The sequence below is a fragment of the Rhyacophila brunnea genome, unplaced genomic scaffold, assembly GCF_057557595.1.
Source record: "Rhyacophila brunnea isolate RB1 unplaced genomic scaffold, BYU_Rbru_1.0 scaffold_3, whole genome shotgun sequence".
Classification (NCBI taxonomy): domain Eukaryota; kingdom Metazoa; phylum Arthropoda; class Insecta; order Trichoptera; family Rhyacophilidae; genus Rhyacophila; species Rhyacophila brunnea.
The window spans coordinates 20,673,881-20,690,454 of record NW_028232965.1 but is presented as its reverse complement, the minus strand read 5'-3'; the positions used below and the strand labels follow the sequence as shown (position 1 = coordinate 20,690,454).

The 16,574-nt window shown below is 32.2% G+C and overlaps 1 protein-coding gene across 1 annotated transcript in view; it reads left to right on the top strand.

Moving 5' to 3' along the window:
• Positions 1–16,574, top strand: part of LOC147068037 (transcription factor hamlet-like) — a 121,651-nt gene that overhangs the window by 51,090 nt on the left and 53,987 nt on the right. Inside the window, exons 3-4 of the mRNA XM_085952048.1 lie at positions 2,294–2,422; positions 4,418–4,541. Coding sequence (XP_085808174.1) covers positions 2,294–2,422; positions 4,418–4,541 — 253 coding nt within the window. The remainder of the gene's footprint in view (positions 1–2,293; positions 2,423–4,417; positions 4,542–16,574) is intronic.

The window sequence follows — 16,574 nt, the reverse complement described above, 5'->3', positions numbered from 1 at the left end:
TAAATCCTAACCGTCTGATATCGTGACGGTATGATAGCATTTTCCAGCACGCATACGTACTCTCGCTTCGACATAATAATGATCTCGTTCAATCTGTGTCACACAGGGGTGGATTCAATATCGATACGTAAAAAGTAAATATAATATTTAAACAAATGGTATACCTATGGGTACCTAATTACCTATACATATTACCTGGACACCTACATTATTTTTTTAATATATATTGCGGGGCTTAAGAAAACAAACTCAATTTCTCCAATCGTTGAAAATTTACCATGTAGTAGGTAGTGAAGAGATTTCTCTGCTGATTTTAAATAAACTACAGTAGTTACACACACATGCCAATACACAAATTTTGATGGACGTGGTAGATAGCTGTGAAAAAATATAAAATAGGTTTTCGACGTATTACCGATCTCCTCGATCGAAACCTTCGATGCAATAATTTTGTGAAAATGTTTTTTTTTAAAAATATATTTTCTGTTATATATTACACGGCATAGTTTAGCAAAATCAAGAATGTTTTATAAACTACCAAAATTACATTTTAATTAATTACCTATACCTATAATATGTACACCTAAGTACGATTTATCATGGCGTGTAATTTTAATAAGACCGTAATACCTTCAATTTATATACGTATTCATCACATCAGAGTTATTATAAACACTTGATGATGACAAGCCCCCTCTACCTGTTATTCAGACAAAATAAGTTATTCCGAGACTTGTGTTGCATTTATTACATTGTTACCGTCTTCCAAGTCACCCACTATTCGAGAGTATTGCGTATTCATTACCATAGCAACACTTATTAAATATTTATTTAAATAGTTTTTTCTTTGTAATTTTGGGACGATTGATAATTTTCCCGGGCCATCTCAGCCTACCAATCTACCCCTGTAAGTAGGTGTGTATGTTTCAATTACAATGCTGTGATGATTAAATTTATCAATCATTACCGTTGTAACAATAACGAAGTGATATGATTGATTTACAAAAAAATATTCTACATCATTAAGATGGTGCACTGGTAAAATGATCACCTATATTAATTTAGTTGTAGATTCTGAAGATTGATTTTCTTTCATCATAGTACGTTGATTGATCGACCAAAATTAATGATACTAATTGAAATGTATAATATTTTTTTTATGATGTTTACCTAACGATATTGTTACCTAGTTAATAATTTTATTGAAATTAAGCAATCTTGGTAATGCATCCAACATGATTTGCTTAATTTTTAATTAATCTGATGATAGATAGGTAATCACTATTACATAATTAATTAGGTAGATGAAATAAATGAAAAATGTGAGAGGTGTATCAGTGATGAAAGCGCAATTTTTTGGTTCGTGTTTCAAGTTTGTATAAAAAATTAAAATATCATTGTGAAGAGATAATGAAGAAAATAATTATGTTTATAATACGAGTAGTACACACATCATACAGAAAAAGTATTTAGATACTAAAATTATCGACCTGGGCATCTATAAGTAATAATTATGTAACTCTAGGGGTTTATTCTATACACAAGGCGGTTATCGACGGTTATCGATGGTAGTTTATCCTATATTATCTATTGAGGTATTATAATTGTTACAATCGGTTAACCGTCTTAACTGTCAAAACTGTCTATCTCGCTCTAAAAGTTAATACAGCCAAGAGAGAGGCTGCTAAAACATAGCACTTTTCGACACTTTAGGAGTTAACTTATTGTAATAATTAACCGCCTCAATACGTAAATATGAACTACCGTCGACAACCGCCTTGTGTATATAATAGTTTCGCTTGAGCATATAACATCTAAAAGATTCATTATATTATTATAATACTGTGTAGTAGACTACCTATGACTGACAAAGTGTGTATTATTTTTTTTACCGAATCTCCATTCCTACCTCGGCTTTTATGGTGTGGTCTAGGCAGGTTTTAATTTAATTTTAAAAACTAACCAATATCATTTGCAATTTGTATTATAAGTTCAATAAATACAAATAAGTATGACTGATAAAGTTTACTGTGCACTATTTATGTCGAATCACAGCCCACATCCACCCTTTGCCACTGACTTATATACGTACCTATTACCTATGTAAATAAACAAAACTAATATAAAAAAGCTCATTCATAACAATCAATGTTCGAGACTATTCGTACTATTTTTTTTATTATACTGATTTGTCTTATAACTGTTTTCATCTGTGTGTTATTTAGCAATGAGAAGCGAGTGCTCATCCATTGTAAATGTTATCTCATTAATTGAATTATCAATTTGTTGTCAGGTAATTGCTGGAACAGGTGTCCGCGGTTGGCTAGACGCCTCACACGAGCCTTCCAATTGGCTGAAGTTCGTCCGCTCATCCAATCACAACCACGAGGTCAACCTGCAGCACTTCCTATTGGCCGGACAGGTGAGATATTAGAATAAGACACTCACGGATTGCATAAATCTCGATTTACGAGCGTGAAGAAGATCCCCGGCCGGCGATAGAAGTGACGTGACGTAAACACGTAGTTACCTATCTGCCAACGACAACCATTTTCGCTCTTGCTTGTTTACTTATGTATACCTACATGAATTGGAATACGCGGTTTTATTGGCCCATTGAATAACATTTTGTACTAATAGATCAGCTATTTTATTTATATATCGCGTGGATAAATAATATTCTGCAACTACTAATTCATATCTGTCTTCGGAAGGAAGAATACAATTATATCTAAAATCACCACTTTTCTGTGGAACCAAAAAAACAATACAACTTTCCTAAGTAAACTTTGTTTTCAACGTATCTTTTTATCCATACTTATGCATTGTAGATAATTTGGCATAAGTATGTATAGCATTTTGAAAGATTTTAGACTTGCTTATCTCCCTTTTCCCTTCGCACACAGCTTAGTACTTATACTTACATAAATATTGTTTTGATAATTTAAACAGAATAATATACTTACTTACACAATATGTACTACATAATATTGTAGCATAATTTTTTGTATAGAAAATATATATTTTTGAAAGGTGTCCCAAATATACATAGTTACATATATTAAAAAAGATTCGTTATTTGTTACAAACTAAGCGACTGATGCAGCATCGTTGTTCTTCCTGTGTATGATTTTTACCACCTACAGTGTTTCCCAACGTGGGGCGTACGCCCCACCGGTGGGCAATTTGAATGTTTTGGGGGGCAATGTGCAAATCATTAATATTTGGTACATTTTTTTTGTTGTTAAAAAACACATTTTCGAAAATATTTTTTTGATATTGCAACCATGATTTTCAGAGAAAATTACTGTTGCCATTCCCATCATAATATTTAATTGAATGCGGCGATTTGTACTTAAAAAAAGAAATCGTTTTGATATCACAAACTGGAGATTTAAGATTAAAATTGACCAAAATAGTATTTCACATAAAAACTCTGCAGTTCACATGGATCGCACTAATTTACTTCCTAGAATTTGTTAGTTAACTATGAAATTTTGATAGAGGGGGGGGGGGGGGGGGGCATGGCACAAATAAGGTTGGGAAACACTATCTGGGGTATTTCCAATTCCATAAAGAAATTGTTACTATCGTTGTACCTAATTTAAACCAATATTACTAACTTGATCTATAGAGATGTCTTAAATGTATGTTTCTGAGACTTTTCAAAACATTTTTAAGTATTTATAGTATAGGTATTTAGGTAAATAATGATCTTATGTTGTCCTTAAATATTATGTAAATTATGTTGTTCATAATATCTTAGATTTTGTGGTCATAGTATCTAGGTAGGTACCTATAGGTATATTGCTCAGGGAAGAACATAGATATGTGTATAGCTGATTTTTGTAAAATTCCCTGTTGCTGACGTAATTTCATTGATCCATCTTCATATTCATTGGCACAAGACCTTACTATGAAGATAGTTACAAAATATTTGAAAATCTAGTAAATAATTATTGAACTATGATAAAATGGAAAAGCACATAATCCAGTGTTTTTCCCACATGAGTTCTAGGTAGGTAGATAAGAAATTGTATGAAAATGATGTATGGTAATAATATCACTATTATAGTTGCATAAGAGTTTACTGCACTGACGTCGCGTGAGATGTGTGTAGTTAACTGAATGTTCAAAGTTCAATAGTTTGATACATGAGCTTAAAGGTACGAATGTATGACAATGTTTCACTCTTACTCTTATTAAGGTTTAATATTGTTGTGAGTGCATACGTCATATTATTATATACCTAGTTCATTAATGTTAGTATTGTACCTACTTTAGGTACCTATGTAATTTCAAAATAAACCCAGTACAACAACTGAATGAGCTATCTCGGTGGTAATGAAACACATCTAAAGGTGTAACACAATTATTATAAATAAATACAAATACAACGACCAATGTCTTCTTACAGCTGTGGTATTGCGTTTCTCGAGACATTGCGACCGGAGTCGAATTGGTTCTTGGGCCGAGAGAACCACTTCTGCTACAAGAACTGCTTCAGGCACCTCAGGATGACAGACACGACAGAGATGCCGGTGAGTTGTTATCAATTACTATGTTATGTGTGAATGTTTCTTATCTATATTAATAATTTCCCAATGTTAATAAAAATTTTTCATGCGATAAATGCCAAGTAATAGTCCAAGAGAAAAATTCCAAAACGTTGTCAAATATTAAAGTTTCTAAGTCGTACTATTGTTACACCCCCGTATGGTCCCAATTTGGGGATGTCTCTGTGAATCTGGAGAGGCCCAAATCGATATCAAACCAACAAATAGTGAGTGGATTGATTACGAAAATAAATATTAATAAACCGGCAACGTTGTAAATGTTTGCCGGCGAAATTTCATATTGGGAAGTCCGCATTGTGTTTTCGCAAACGGCCGTGATTGTTTTGTTTTGGCGCGTCAGAGCGTGGCCGGCGCCGAGACAGAAAACACTGTTCGCTCGCGCTACGCACATTTCGTTCTCCGTAAAATAAATTATATAAAATGTAGTAATCTAGTATATATTAATATCAAATAAACTCGTCGTTTCCATCATAATTCCGGTGTGTTAATTGTCCACCTTCAAGTCCTAAAATCCAGACGAAAAACAATACTAAAAATAAAAGTGACAGCGTGGTATTCACATTCAAAATGGAGGGAAGTGATAGATACTATGTAAGTAGACCTAGGTGCTTATAGTAGTGGTTTGTGAACGGCCGCCTTCCGTGGCACTATAAACGTATTAAGGCTACCGATCGCCTTTAAATTTTGCAAGCTACACGTGATCGTCAAAACACGGCTAATCTTAGAACGTAAAACACAAGCGCTATGGCGCTAATCACGCACGAGGCAATGGCATGACGCCTACCGTCGCGTTCCGACCGCTCTCCGCTTTCTGAACGCCACTTTCGCTGCCGGTAAAAAGTTTGTCAAGATAGGCTCATTTTAAACCCATAGTTCTTTTCGATGGCACCTTGGTACCTCAATACTACACTGCCTCAGTGAGCGACATAGCCTCATGAGACAGTCAGATGAGGTCTAAATTCCCGTAAGATTTTTTTCGCTAACCACAATAAATTAAAACTTTTCTCATTTTTACGTTTAATATGAAAAGTGATTTCTTTGTATATGATATACCGACTAGTAACATTAATCAACTAACTATAGTAATGAGTACTTAATCTATTTTCAATATAAAATTATGGTACTATTTACCTGTAATAATTATGGAGCCATTTAAGTATTTTGATATTATCGCATTGTCAAAGAGATTTTAGTTTGCAGATAATATGTACTTATGAATACAAGATTTTAAATTACGTACCTATACCTATCACTCAGTTAAATCAAAACATATCAAATCTAATGACAGATACAAGAGTGATGAAAGTAAGTATAAATAAAATCGGTTCACCTTTGCCCCACTAAATTTTGTTCTCACAATAATCACTAAAATACAAGTACCTACGCCGGATTTCCCATCTGTCAGTCAGTCACCTACATATTAAATTTACCCCATAACCTATTCAAAGAGCTATGGCTATAGGGTAGTAGGTACTAAGATATCCTGTGCGTCGTGCCATGGAATAACTACCTCAGTAAAAAAATCATTACGCTTTTTATCCGTATATACAATACATTCAAATTAAAGCAATATAGTTGATATTTACGAATGCATGTATCTATTGTGGACCATATTTTATTCTGCATTTAAGGTGACATGGACCGAATGGGTTGAGTGAATGCGTAACAAAGAAGCTTTGTAGATCTAAATTACAAGTTTTTCCTACCGGGGAAATTGTGATTAAACCTTTTAATTTAATGTATACATATGTAACATGTACAAGTGTAACATTCTTAATTTACGTGACAGAGTAATGGGAAGGTACCTTCATATTATATTATTATCTTCGTAATAATTTGAGAATGCTCAATTTATTTCCCGAGATTTTTATGAAAGTTCTTTCGCGAGGGAAATATTTATAATGAATGATTTTTTCCTAATCTTCACTTTTCCATCCAGAGCCATTTTTAGGTTTGCTTATTTCTATACATTTTTTTGTATGTTTTTGTATTTATATACATCAGTGGCGAAGGGTGATTTTTGGAAAGAGGTTGGCTGTGGAGATCTGATAAAAAGAACACACTTGTCAGGTATACTTACGAGAAATACGAAGATAATACGATATGACTACTATTGAATACTAATGAAGATACACACTAATGACAACGACACACTAATTTAATGAAACTTCAAAAACTCACTGATTACATAAAATTAAGCAATCAGTTTAAATTACGTATGTATTTTTTCAAAACATTTATACACATCAAAAATCATTAGATAAAAGTTCTTTTTATTTTAAAAAACAGACTATGTATATTTATTAACGCTTTCGCTGCTGAATAGATAATGGGATTTTAATTGCCCCCTTTAAAATGCACGTTAATTACATCGATCGGCCGCCTGGTCATTACGCACCGTGTGCGTCTTCCGCGTCCAAAGTATTAATATTAGATTAAACACGATAAAAATATTTTTTTTTTAATTATCAAATTATTAATTATTTAGTTGTAGGCTCTGCGATCGGAGCTTACCTTAGTTCATACAATTCGATAGACTGGGCGGGGCTACGTGACTTAAAGTCCATATGAAAAAAATTGAGAATTATTTGAAACATAATCCGACCTTTATTTACGTCAAGACAGATAGATGGCGCGCTGTGGTATATTTTTTAAAACATTTGCAGATTGTTTTGTAATTATCTGTGTAATACATTCCTACACATACGGCATCTCTCGTTGGCAAAATAAATAATTTTAAAGAATATATAATCAAGTGATATAAATAAGTCAATATGCAATAAAAAAATATTTTTCTTAAGAAGGTAGGCTTCAAATAATCGCCTAGTATGGAGTCTTCGCCACTGATATACATGGTAGGTATCACCGAATTTAATATTCAATGTACATTATCTACTAATATAGAAAAAAAATATTTGGTATGGCCAGATCATCATAGGTACACTACAAATGGGAAATTAGTTAGTTTTCATATGGGGTGACCATTCATTACATATTTATTATTTATGTAAGTAATTTAATAGTTTGAAATTTTTCATAATTTTGTTGAACCTTTGAAAAACGGTTATTGCTGTAAATAAAGCTTGACTTTTATAAGGTAATTTCGGGATTAAAAAAATTGGGTAGTAAGTAGGTATAGATAATAATAATATGTTTGTCGATATTAAAAAATATATGTCTCATTTGTTCAGCAATATTTTTTATCTAGCGGACCATCGCCGTGTACTTTTATTAAAACGATATCAATATGAATAAATAACCGTAAAGTTCACCCTTAAAGCTTCCTGCAGTTGGTGGGTGGAAAATTTATCCATCGGATGGCAACTTCCGCAACGTCACGTCGGCGTCGGTCCGATCGACTTCCGGCTGGCGCGCGTGCCCACTTCCCGTCTTCCAATAATCCACCCCGAATGGAGAACCGCGGTTGGAGTCCTCATATATCGCAGAGACGTGCTAGGCCATATAAAAGAATACCAGAAAAATAACGGTGAACTTTTTTGTTATTGAGATATATTTCGAAATAAAGACCAACAATATATTGCAGGGATGGCGAACCTATGGCACGCGCGCCAGTCGTGGCACGCGAATGTTTCACTTTGAAGAGAAAAGAAATTACTACATATTTTATATATAAGTATGTAAAATGTTTTTTTTTATAAATTTTTTTTTACAAATAAATATATGAGTATTATTTAAGTAATATTAAAAAATAATGACGACAGCCATGCGTATTTTCTTATATTATGTTTACAAATCGATGCACAAACGGAAACGACGAAAATCATGCATGTCAAATTGCATTGTATAAAAAGTAGTAGGCAAAATCTTAATCATTACGTTTAATATAAATATACAATATTTGCATAGCTCTGTCCTTAGGATCGGGTAATTAAAAATAAAAATATTCAACCAACAAACCTTATGAAATTAATTATCGGCAGTTATTCAAAAACTGCTTGTCATTTTGCCTCAACCATAATCTCTAAAAATGGAAAACCGTTCAGTGATGGAGAATATAATATGAAAGAAGAGTGGTTTAAAATGCTTCAACAACCTCTGAGAATTTTAAAACAAGGAACAAAATATTCAAAGAATAAAAGATATGCCTTCGGCTAGAAATACGATGAAAGATAGAATATCAAGAAATCAATGGTAATTTTTAAGATATTTGGAAGTCTTAAAACCATCTTAAAGTCTTAACCTTAAAAAACTGCTTGGCACGTCAAACAGTCGAATAATATTATTTGGGAAATTTTGGCACGCGTACGTAAAAAGGTTTGCCAACCCTGATATTATATTGTATCGCACCCACTTACTTTTTTCACACTCCAGTATCGGAGTTTAGAAGCAAGTAAAACGTCACGTGATTTTAAATGGTTCTACGCCTCTTGCCGTATAGTTCATGTTCTGGGTGGAGCTTCGTATACATAAATGAGAGATGAAGCTTATTTTGTGATTCACCTACCTGAGACAATATTATACAGGAGAAGGCATGGTGTTAGCCCTGGAAGTGGTCAAATCGCTCCTACTCCCCACCACCGGTATTTCAAGCGCACACCTCGGACTCGTATGCTTAATATGAGAGACATAGTTTCTATTGTAATTCGTATATCTGAGACAATAATAAATAAAAAAATAAACGAATTAATGCTAGGCCCAGAAGTGATTGTGAGTCTTACTCCTCATCCCCATACTTGATATTTTAAGGGTATCTTGGGCCCACCTCAATTTTGTGTGTATCATGATAATATTATGTAGGTACAAATTTTGACTTCTGATATGTGTTAGATACATATTATGTACAAAGGTATTATTTATTAGCATCATCATCTTTTTTGTCGGGACCTCATGAAATAAAATATTATATAACTTGCTAAAACGAACATAGGAAAATTGCTTTAAATTTGAATATCACAAACAATTTTAAAACAATTCCTCCATTTTTGCCCACATGAATAGTATTGAGGATTGATTAGTTGAAATATATTAAACATAATAATATATGACTCACCTGGAAGTGAATATGAATGAAAAATACACCTGTATAGGTACGTGGGTTCTGTTTATTAATTACATTTTTCGGTATCGTTGGTAAACACTTAAAATGGCCATAAAAATAGTCACAGATATTAAAACCATAAGATTTATTGTCAAATAAAATATTAATAGGTTTGTATCAATATATTGTGTATGTATGGTTTTATGTTACTAAATTGACGTATTTTAACTTCTGTAAATGATACCTATCTATTATATTCTGTAGCCAATAATTTAAAATCAGTAAACGTTTGGCGGAAGGTTAATATAATAAAATACTATTATTCGATATATAGGTAAAGCAATTTTTTATTAAGTTTTTCGAACGATCTTCAAAAGATGTAGGTATTGCATGGTTGCTACATCAGTCCCGTGCAGTATCGTTTCGGAACAAGGAAGCAGTGTTGCCAACTAAAAATTTTCAAAATTCAGTAGATTTTTTGATTTTTTCTTCAAATATCGGTAGATTGACAAAAATGTATGAAATTCAACGATTGTGTTTGGTGAAAGCGTGCATATTGACATAATCTCACACGTGTCTTTTAAAAAATCATGTAAAAAGTGATCTTTATTCATCACAAATATCATAATTTCTTCTTTTCCTGACCAAAATTTCAGTAGATCTACTGAAATTCCAGTATACATAGCAACACTGCAAGGAAGTGTGGCACTAAAATCTTCTCATTCTGACATGTTTGTAGCGTCATGGAAGGCGGCCGTGCACAAACCGCGGCTGCATATACACGGCGGGTAGAGATGGGGCAACTCAAATAATTGTTTCCATTAACAAGCAATGTCAACAGAATGAACCGATGGTTAAATAAATGAAAAATGTTAAAACTTTCTTGTATGAAGATGGAATCAAAATACATAAATTAAAGTTGAAGAAAGACTGACGATTAAATTAATTTCAGCATTATTTGATGTAAACTTAGTGTGTCCTGCGCATAAATACATGCCTTGTTACATACATTGTTACAAACCTAAAAAAAAGTTTTTATATACAATTCTATAGAATCGCAATTAAATTGTAATTAACGAAAGTAAATTATCAAAACAGTCCATCGACATTTTACCTAGTCACAAATCATAGATAACGCTGCCAATGCAGAGAATATTTTTTTAATGTTACCATTTCAATCCTATCAAGGTCGTTCGTAGGTACCTACCTAATTGTTTTAATACCAGCAGTAGTTTTTTTATACATACGACTCCTTCTACTTTTGGTTCAAAAACCGGGAGTAAAATTAATATTGGTCATCATTAGGTTTTATTCGTTAGGAAGACATACAATAATATCGTATTAATGCGATGCGGGATTGTTTTTCAGTTTCAGTACGCCACTGGATCCTTGTTGACGAGCTTAATTTATAAATAGCACGAAAGGCTGTCGTGACCGTTTACTAGCCACTCTTTTGTTTTTATTTTTTTTTGTGTCCAGTGATTTTTGTTTTCGATTCGAAAGTCAAATTTAAAAAGTCATTTGGGCAGGTGTGCGGGTAGACTCATACACAGTGCCCAATATAGTGCAAGATCATTTGTTTACGATTACAACAATCCAGCACAGAGAATTAGTTTTATTGTAATGTATATCGTAATACAGTCTTATGATATAGGTACTTAATACTTCACCTGGCTGTTATCTATAATTATTGCAAAAAGAATTCGTTGAATATCAAAGTTTAACTTACAGGCTTATTAAAAACATATTAATTATTTAACCACCACATTTCCTTCCTTATTGGGCAATAAAACCACCCAATCGTATGATGAATATTTTTATACATACCTATTAGGAATTTTTTGAATAATATCCGAAGACAAACCTTCAATAACTTAATACAAATCTGAAAAATAATAAATCATTTTTATTTTCAAAGATAAGTAAAAAATAAAAAAATAAAAATAAAATAAGAATGCGTATATTATCAAGTATTTACATAATTATATACCTATAAATAAACACAAAAATACATATTTTATTATATATAGATATACCTATGTAGGTATTATAAATATATTAAACAACTATAATTAAATATTAGCTTAGTAACACTCCTTTATAAAATATTTGTCTTATGTACATAAAAGCAGCGGAATTTGTTAAAATTGAACCTGATAATAAAAATGGCAGTTTTATCTTATTTAGTGAACAGTTAACGATTATTAAAATATTAACTACCAATTTATGCATACACTGTTGGAAATAAATCACATACTTATCTGTCTATTTGATTCTCATTTCGTAGTATATAGGTCCATATTGTGGGAATTTTATTTACACTACTACATCAGATTTTAAGTTTCAATTATAGTATTGCAGTATTCGCAGTGAAATAATCACATGAACACCTAGGCTTTGAGAAAATTACATAAATGTATTTTGACTTCACCGGTAATTGAACCGCGACTTACGGTTTTGTATTCGTACAGAGACGGCCGGTGTACGCACTAGGCCAATCTGGGGTGCAAAATACTATAATAAAAGTAGTGCTAAATAATTTTGGTAATCAGGAAAATGGAAAGGTTACCTTTCACAAGATTTTTTTTTTAAATGTGTCACGATTTTTCGAAATTCTAATTAATTTAAAATGTGTCGTTGACTCAAAAAAGGTTGAAAACCACTGCTTATCTTAATAAATAAAAGTTTTTACATTAGTATGACAATATCTAAAAGATATAAATGCTATAATGATAACCTATTATTATATTGTGTACTTTTCACTGCTGGTTCATACTTACTGAGTTACCTCTCGAAATCGGAGAAATGATAAAAATATTTCGCAAAGTATTAGAATGCTGAGGTGATTATTTGAAAACTTGTCCCATTGGGAACGAAAACTTTTCTTTATGTGTACATATCTACCAGGTAGAGCATATTTTTCCTTTAATGTACTCTAGATATAAATACATATTTTTCTATATAGGTATGTACTTAGTGATTGGAATATTTTAAAAAACAATTGAAATTTGGTCATTGGTTTATTGAGATCTTTATTTGAAGTATCTAGGTATTTTAAATTGGAATATAAATTATGTATGAATACTTATGATTATGTAAAAATACAATAGGGGTTTTTCCAAACTCTATAATATGGAGATTGGCAAGAGATAGGCGGGCATACATTATCAGTGGTAGAGGTCGGTACTCGGGTTGTCGTGATAGCATCAATCCGGCCACGCGTTTCCTCATTATAAAGGACGTTTTAATTGGACTCGAAACGAAAGGGGAAATTTATTATTGTAGGCATACTTTGATGAATAAGTCAAATGTATAAACACCATAAACCACACATAATAAAAAAATATTAGTGACTACGATACCATCAATGAAAAAGCTCGGATTTGGAGTGTATGCCCGTGTTAAAGGTAATCTAAGATCAGCTTTGTATGAAATGTTCGAGAGGCTTATTGTATTCAACCGTTATAATCGACGAAATTAAATCTTTTATACGTTATGTGATTATGACTGCGGGGATAAACAACAAACTGGGATTATGTTATTTGGATTGAAAGAGGTTACGTACTCACTCAATCAGAATTCATTACGGAACTTGGTAATAAAGCTATTTCCCCTTACCGACTCATTTTTGCCCATAATCAATTTAGTAGTACTTTATGTAAAAAAACATCGTAAAGTGATTATGTATATAAAAAAATAAAACAAGTAAGTATCAAAGTTCCAGAAGTCAGATAATTTGAAATAGATGAGGGCCATTTTTGTTTGCTTTGAACAACGTCCGTTTTAAGTTTAAAACAATCAAAGCTAGATCAGAATATTACTAAATTGTGTGGATTAAGTAGGAAGTTAATAGTATATAATTTATATATAATTTCAATGGTGCTAAATGTCAGTTCTTGGAGCAAAGACACTGTATAAATTTAAAATAAAACACGATATAAAGTACTGAATTCACATATTTTAATAATGATCCACACCAGTTTGTCCATTTAAAATTATATTTTTTATCAGTTGGTCCAGTCTTGATATTTATAAAATTTTGTATATTTGTTAATTATTTTTATATGATGCACCTACCTTTGTTGTTGTGGCTACAAGGGGCACTAAGCGACCAAAGGGACGCCCTAAAACCAGTTGGTTCCATAGCTCATAATCTTCGGTGGATGCACGTGACAACAAAAAAGTAAGTATCGAGAATAGTGGAAGGAACTTGGGGAGACCTTCATCCAGCAGTGGATCGACCCCGACTGATGATGATTATAATGTCGCAAATCAGACATAATCCGTACTTTAAAAAGTGATCATTTTTATAGCAATGCAATATTGTAGGCAAATAAAATATATATAGTGTTTTGAATGGCACTTGAAAATAATATCACATAGAGTCATAAAAACAATAATAACTTAGCAATTTAAACAAATTTAAATCTATAAAAAAAACAAGTTTACAATTATTACAATAACGACAAATTACGATTACGATTAATTAATTAATTAAGGCCTTATTTCCCACACCATACAAAAATCAGTAAAAAATTCTTGTTCCTAAAATAAATATTAACCCCACATTTGACTTTTACTACAACGTCATTTCGCCATCGGGGGATCAAAGGGCGGGGGTCGTCAGAAGAGTCACCGTTACCACTTACCCTCCGCCATGAAGCAATGCCAATATTGCGCAGTTGATGTTTGATACCAATCGAAATGATAATGTGGCTGCAATCAAAGCGTGACGGCAACATCTGGTGCAGTGGGAGTGCTCGCGCGTAACAAAGTGTAACGGACTCCTGGACTGACAGCCTGGTCTCCAATCAACGTTATATAGTTTAGTATCTATAGTATTGCCGCATACAGAATTGATTCTACTGCACCCTCACGATAAAAATGTCACATTTTTGGTCACCTGATTTCGGTTTTGTGATTTACTATATCATATTCTAGAAAGGGTGTTCATTTTTGTAGTTGATTTCAAGGTAAATACTATACGTGGTAAATTGATTTTAAATCAAGGTAGGTAAAAATTGATTGAGTTAATTATCAATTTTTATCATCAAAAAGCGACGGGGCTTCCACCGTATGTTGAGTTTATCTTAAATCTTCTTTTTCGAGGGATATTTAATAGCTATTTCTTCAGTATATTGCACCCACGCTCTGGAATAAACGCATTGAACAAAATAATATGAGGATTTGATCTACTTTGGTTGAAGTTTGGGTAACGTGGTGCCATGATAATCAGCTTTCACTCGTTATGTCAATCCTGTTCATCGAATTTATATGTCTAAATTATATAAATTTTCTTTGAGTAGTCTTCAGGATTTGAAATTGAAGTTTGGGTAAGGTGGTGCCATGATACATTAGCTTTTATTCGGTTATGTAAATACTGCTCATCGAATTTCTATCTTTAAATAATATAATCTTTCTTTGAGTAGTCCTCAGTATTTGAAGTTGAAGTTTGAGTAAGGTAGTGCCATGATACATTAGCTTTTATTCGGTTATGTAAATACTGCTCATCGAATTTCTATCTTTAAATAATATAATCTTTCTTTGAGTAGTCCTCAGTATTTGAAGTTGAAGTTTGAGTAAGGTAGTGCCATGATACATTAGCTTTCATTCGGTTACGTCAATACTGCTCATCGACTTTCTATATTTAAATAATATAATCTTTCTTTGAGTAGCCTTTTAATGTTCGTAGGTATTTATTATAAGAGACACCACACGATAATATACAGTCAATATGCTATGCTGCAATATATATATTTATAATATATTAAATCTTACATTAATAATGCTGACGACCTCGTCGTATATTGGATTAAACTAAATTTTCCACCTTTTAATTTTTGATAAAGAGGGACATACACCTAAGTAAGTATACCTATTTTTATGCGTTTTGAAAAAATATAGTAGGTAATAATGTAACTGTGTATACGGATTTGTGAAATAATTATGATAACTTGAGAGGGCTTAGTTGATATATAAACACATTGGTTTATTACTTGCTAACTGTCTACCGTGATTTTTACAAGCTATCGTAAAATTCACTAACAATCAACGAAAGTGACTGCCGCAGGTTTTGAATTACCAAATGCAGATACTTACCTTGCACGAAATTACTCGTATTATTCGGGCGCCCGTTTAGAGATCGACACATTTTTGTATACAAGATATGTAGACAATCTAAATTGACCATAGAAATTGCAATATTATCGCCGAATCGGTACTTTCACTCACGTATTTTTATAAAAATGCACTTGCGCAATTCAACGTTTGTTTATTCTTTACATAGTGGAGATTTTTTTTATCATTACGACTGTATCGGAAAGATTTATTGAATAATTATTTTATGGATACGCCGAGAGGTAAATTGCGGTCGGGCTTAGTTCCGTGATATTAGTTTTAAGAATGATAATATGTAAATCTTTTTTATTGACACGAATAGATAATATGCATCGACGGCGTAAGGCAGTTAAATAAAACGATTTTTCAATTGAGCTGTCAAACTCGCAAGATATAAAATTTAAATTACGAATATAACGATGATAGATATAATTTGAAAAGAATGGGTGTAAAGTGATCAGATCAGATAATAAATATGCTTTTTACAAAATTAGCGTTACCATATTAGTCGATGTCCTTGGTGCAATAATAATATAACCACGATTTACTTGCTATAAAAACAATGATACAATAATACGCATATTTAAAATAGTCTGACATTAAAAATATAGCACGCAGATATGTATAAATAACTGAAGGAAAAATATTATACTTAATCTTATAAGCACACTACAAACTACACTATAGGTACATTGAATTAAAAATTTCGTGATAATATTATAATAAAACCCCGTGAAAAAATTTGTATAATATTGTATAACAATAAAATTACAGTATTGTTTTTTCACGTGAATGTGAACACGTCTTTATAACCTCCATCAGTGCGGTTTGTCTTTAACGCAGACGACGCAAGCGATTCGTCCTTATATTTACAATTCTTA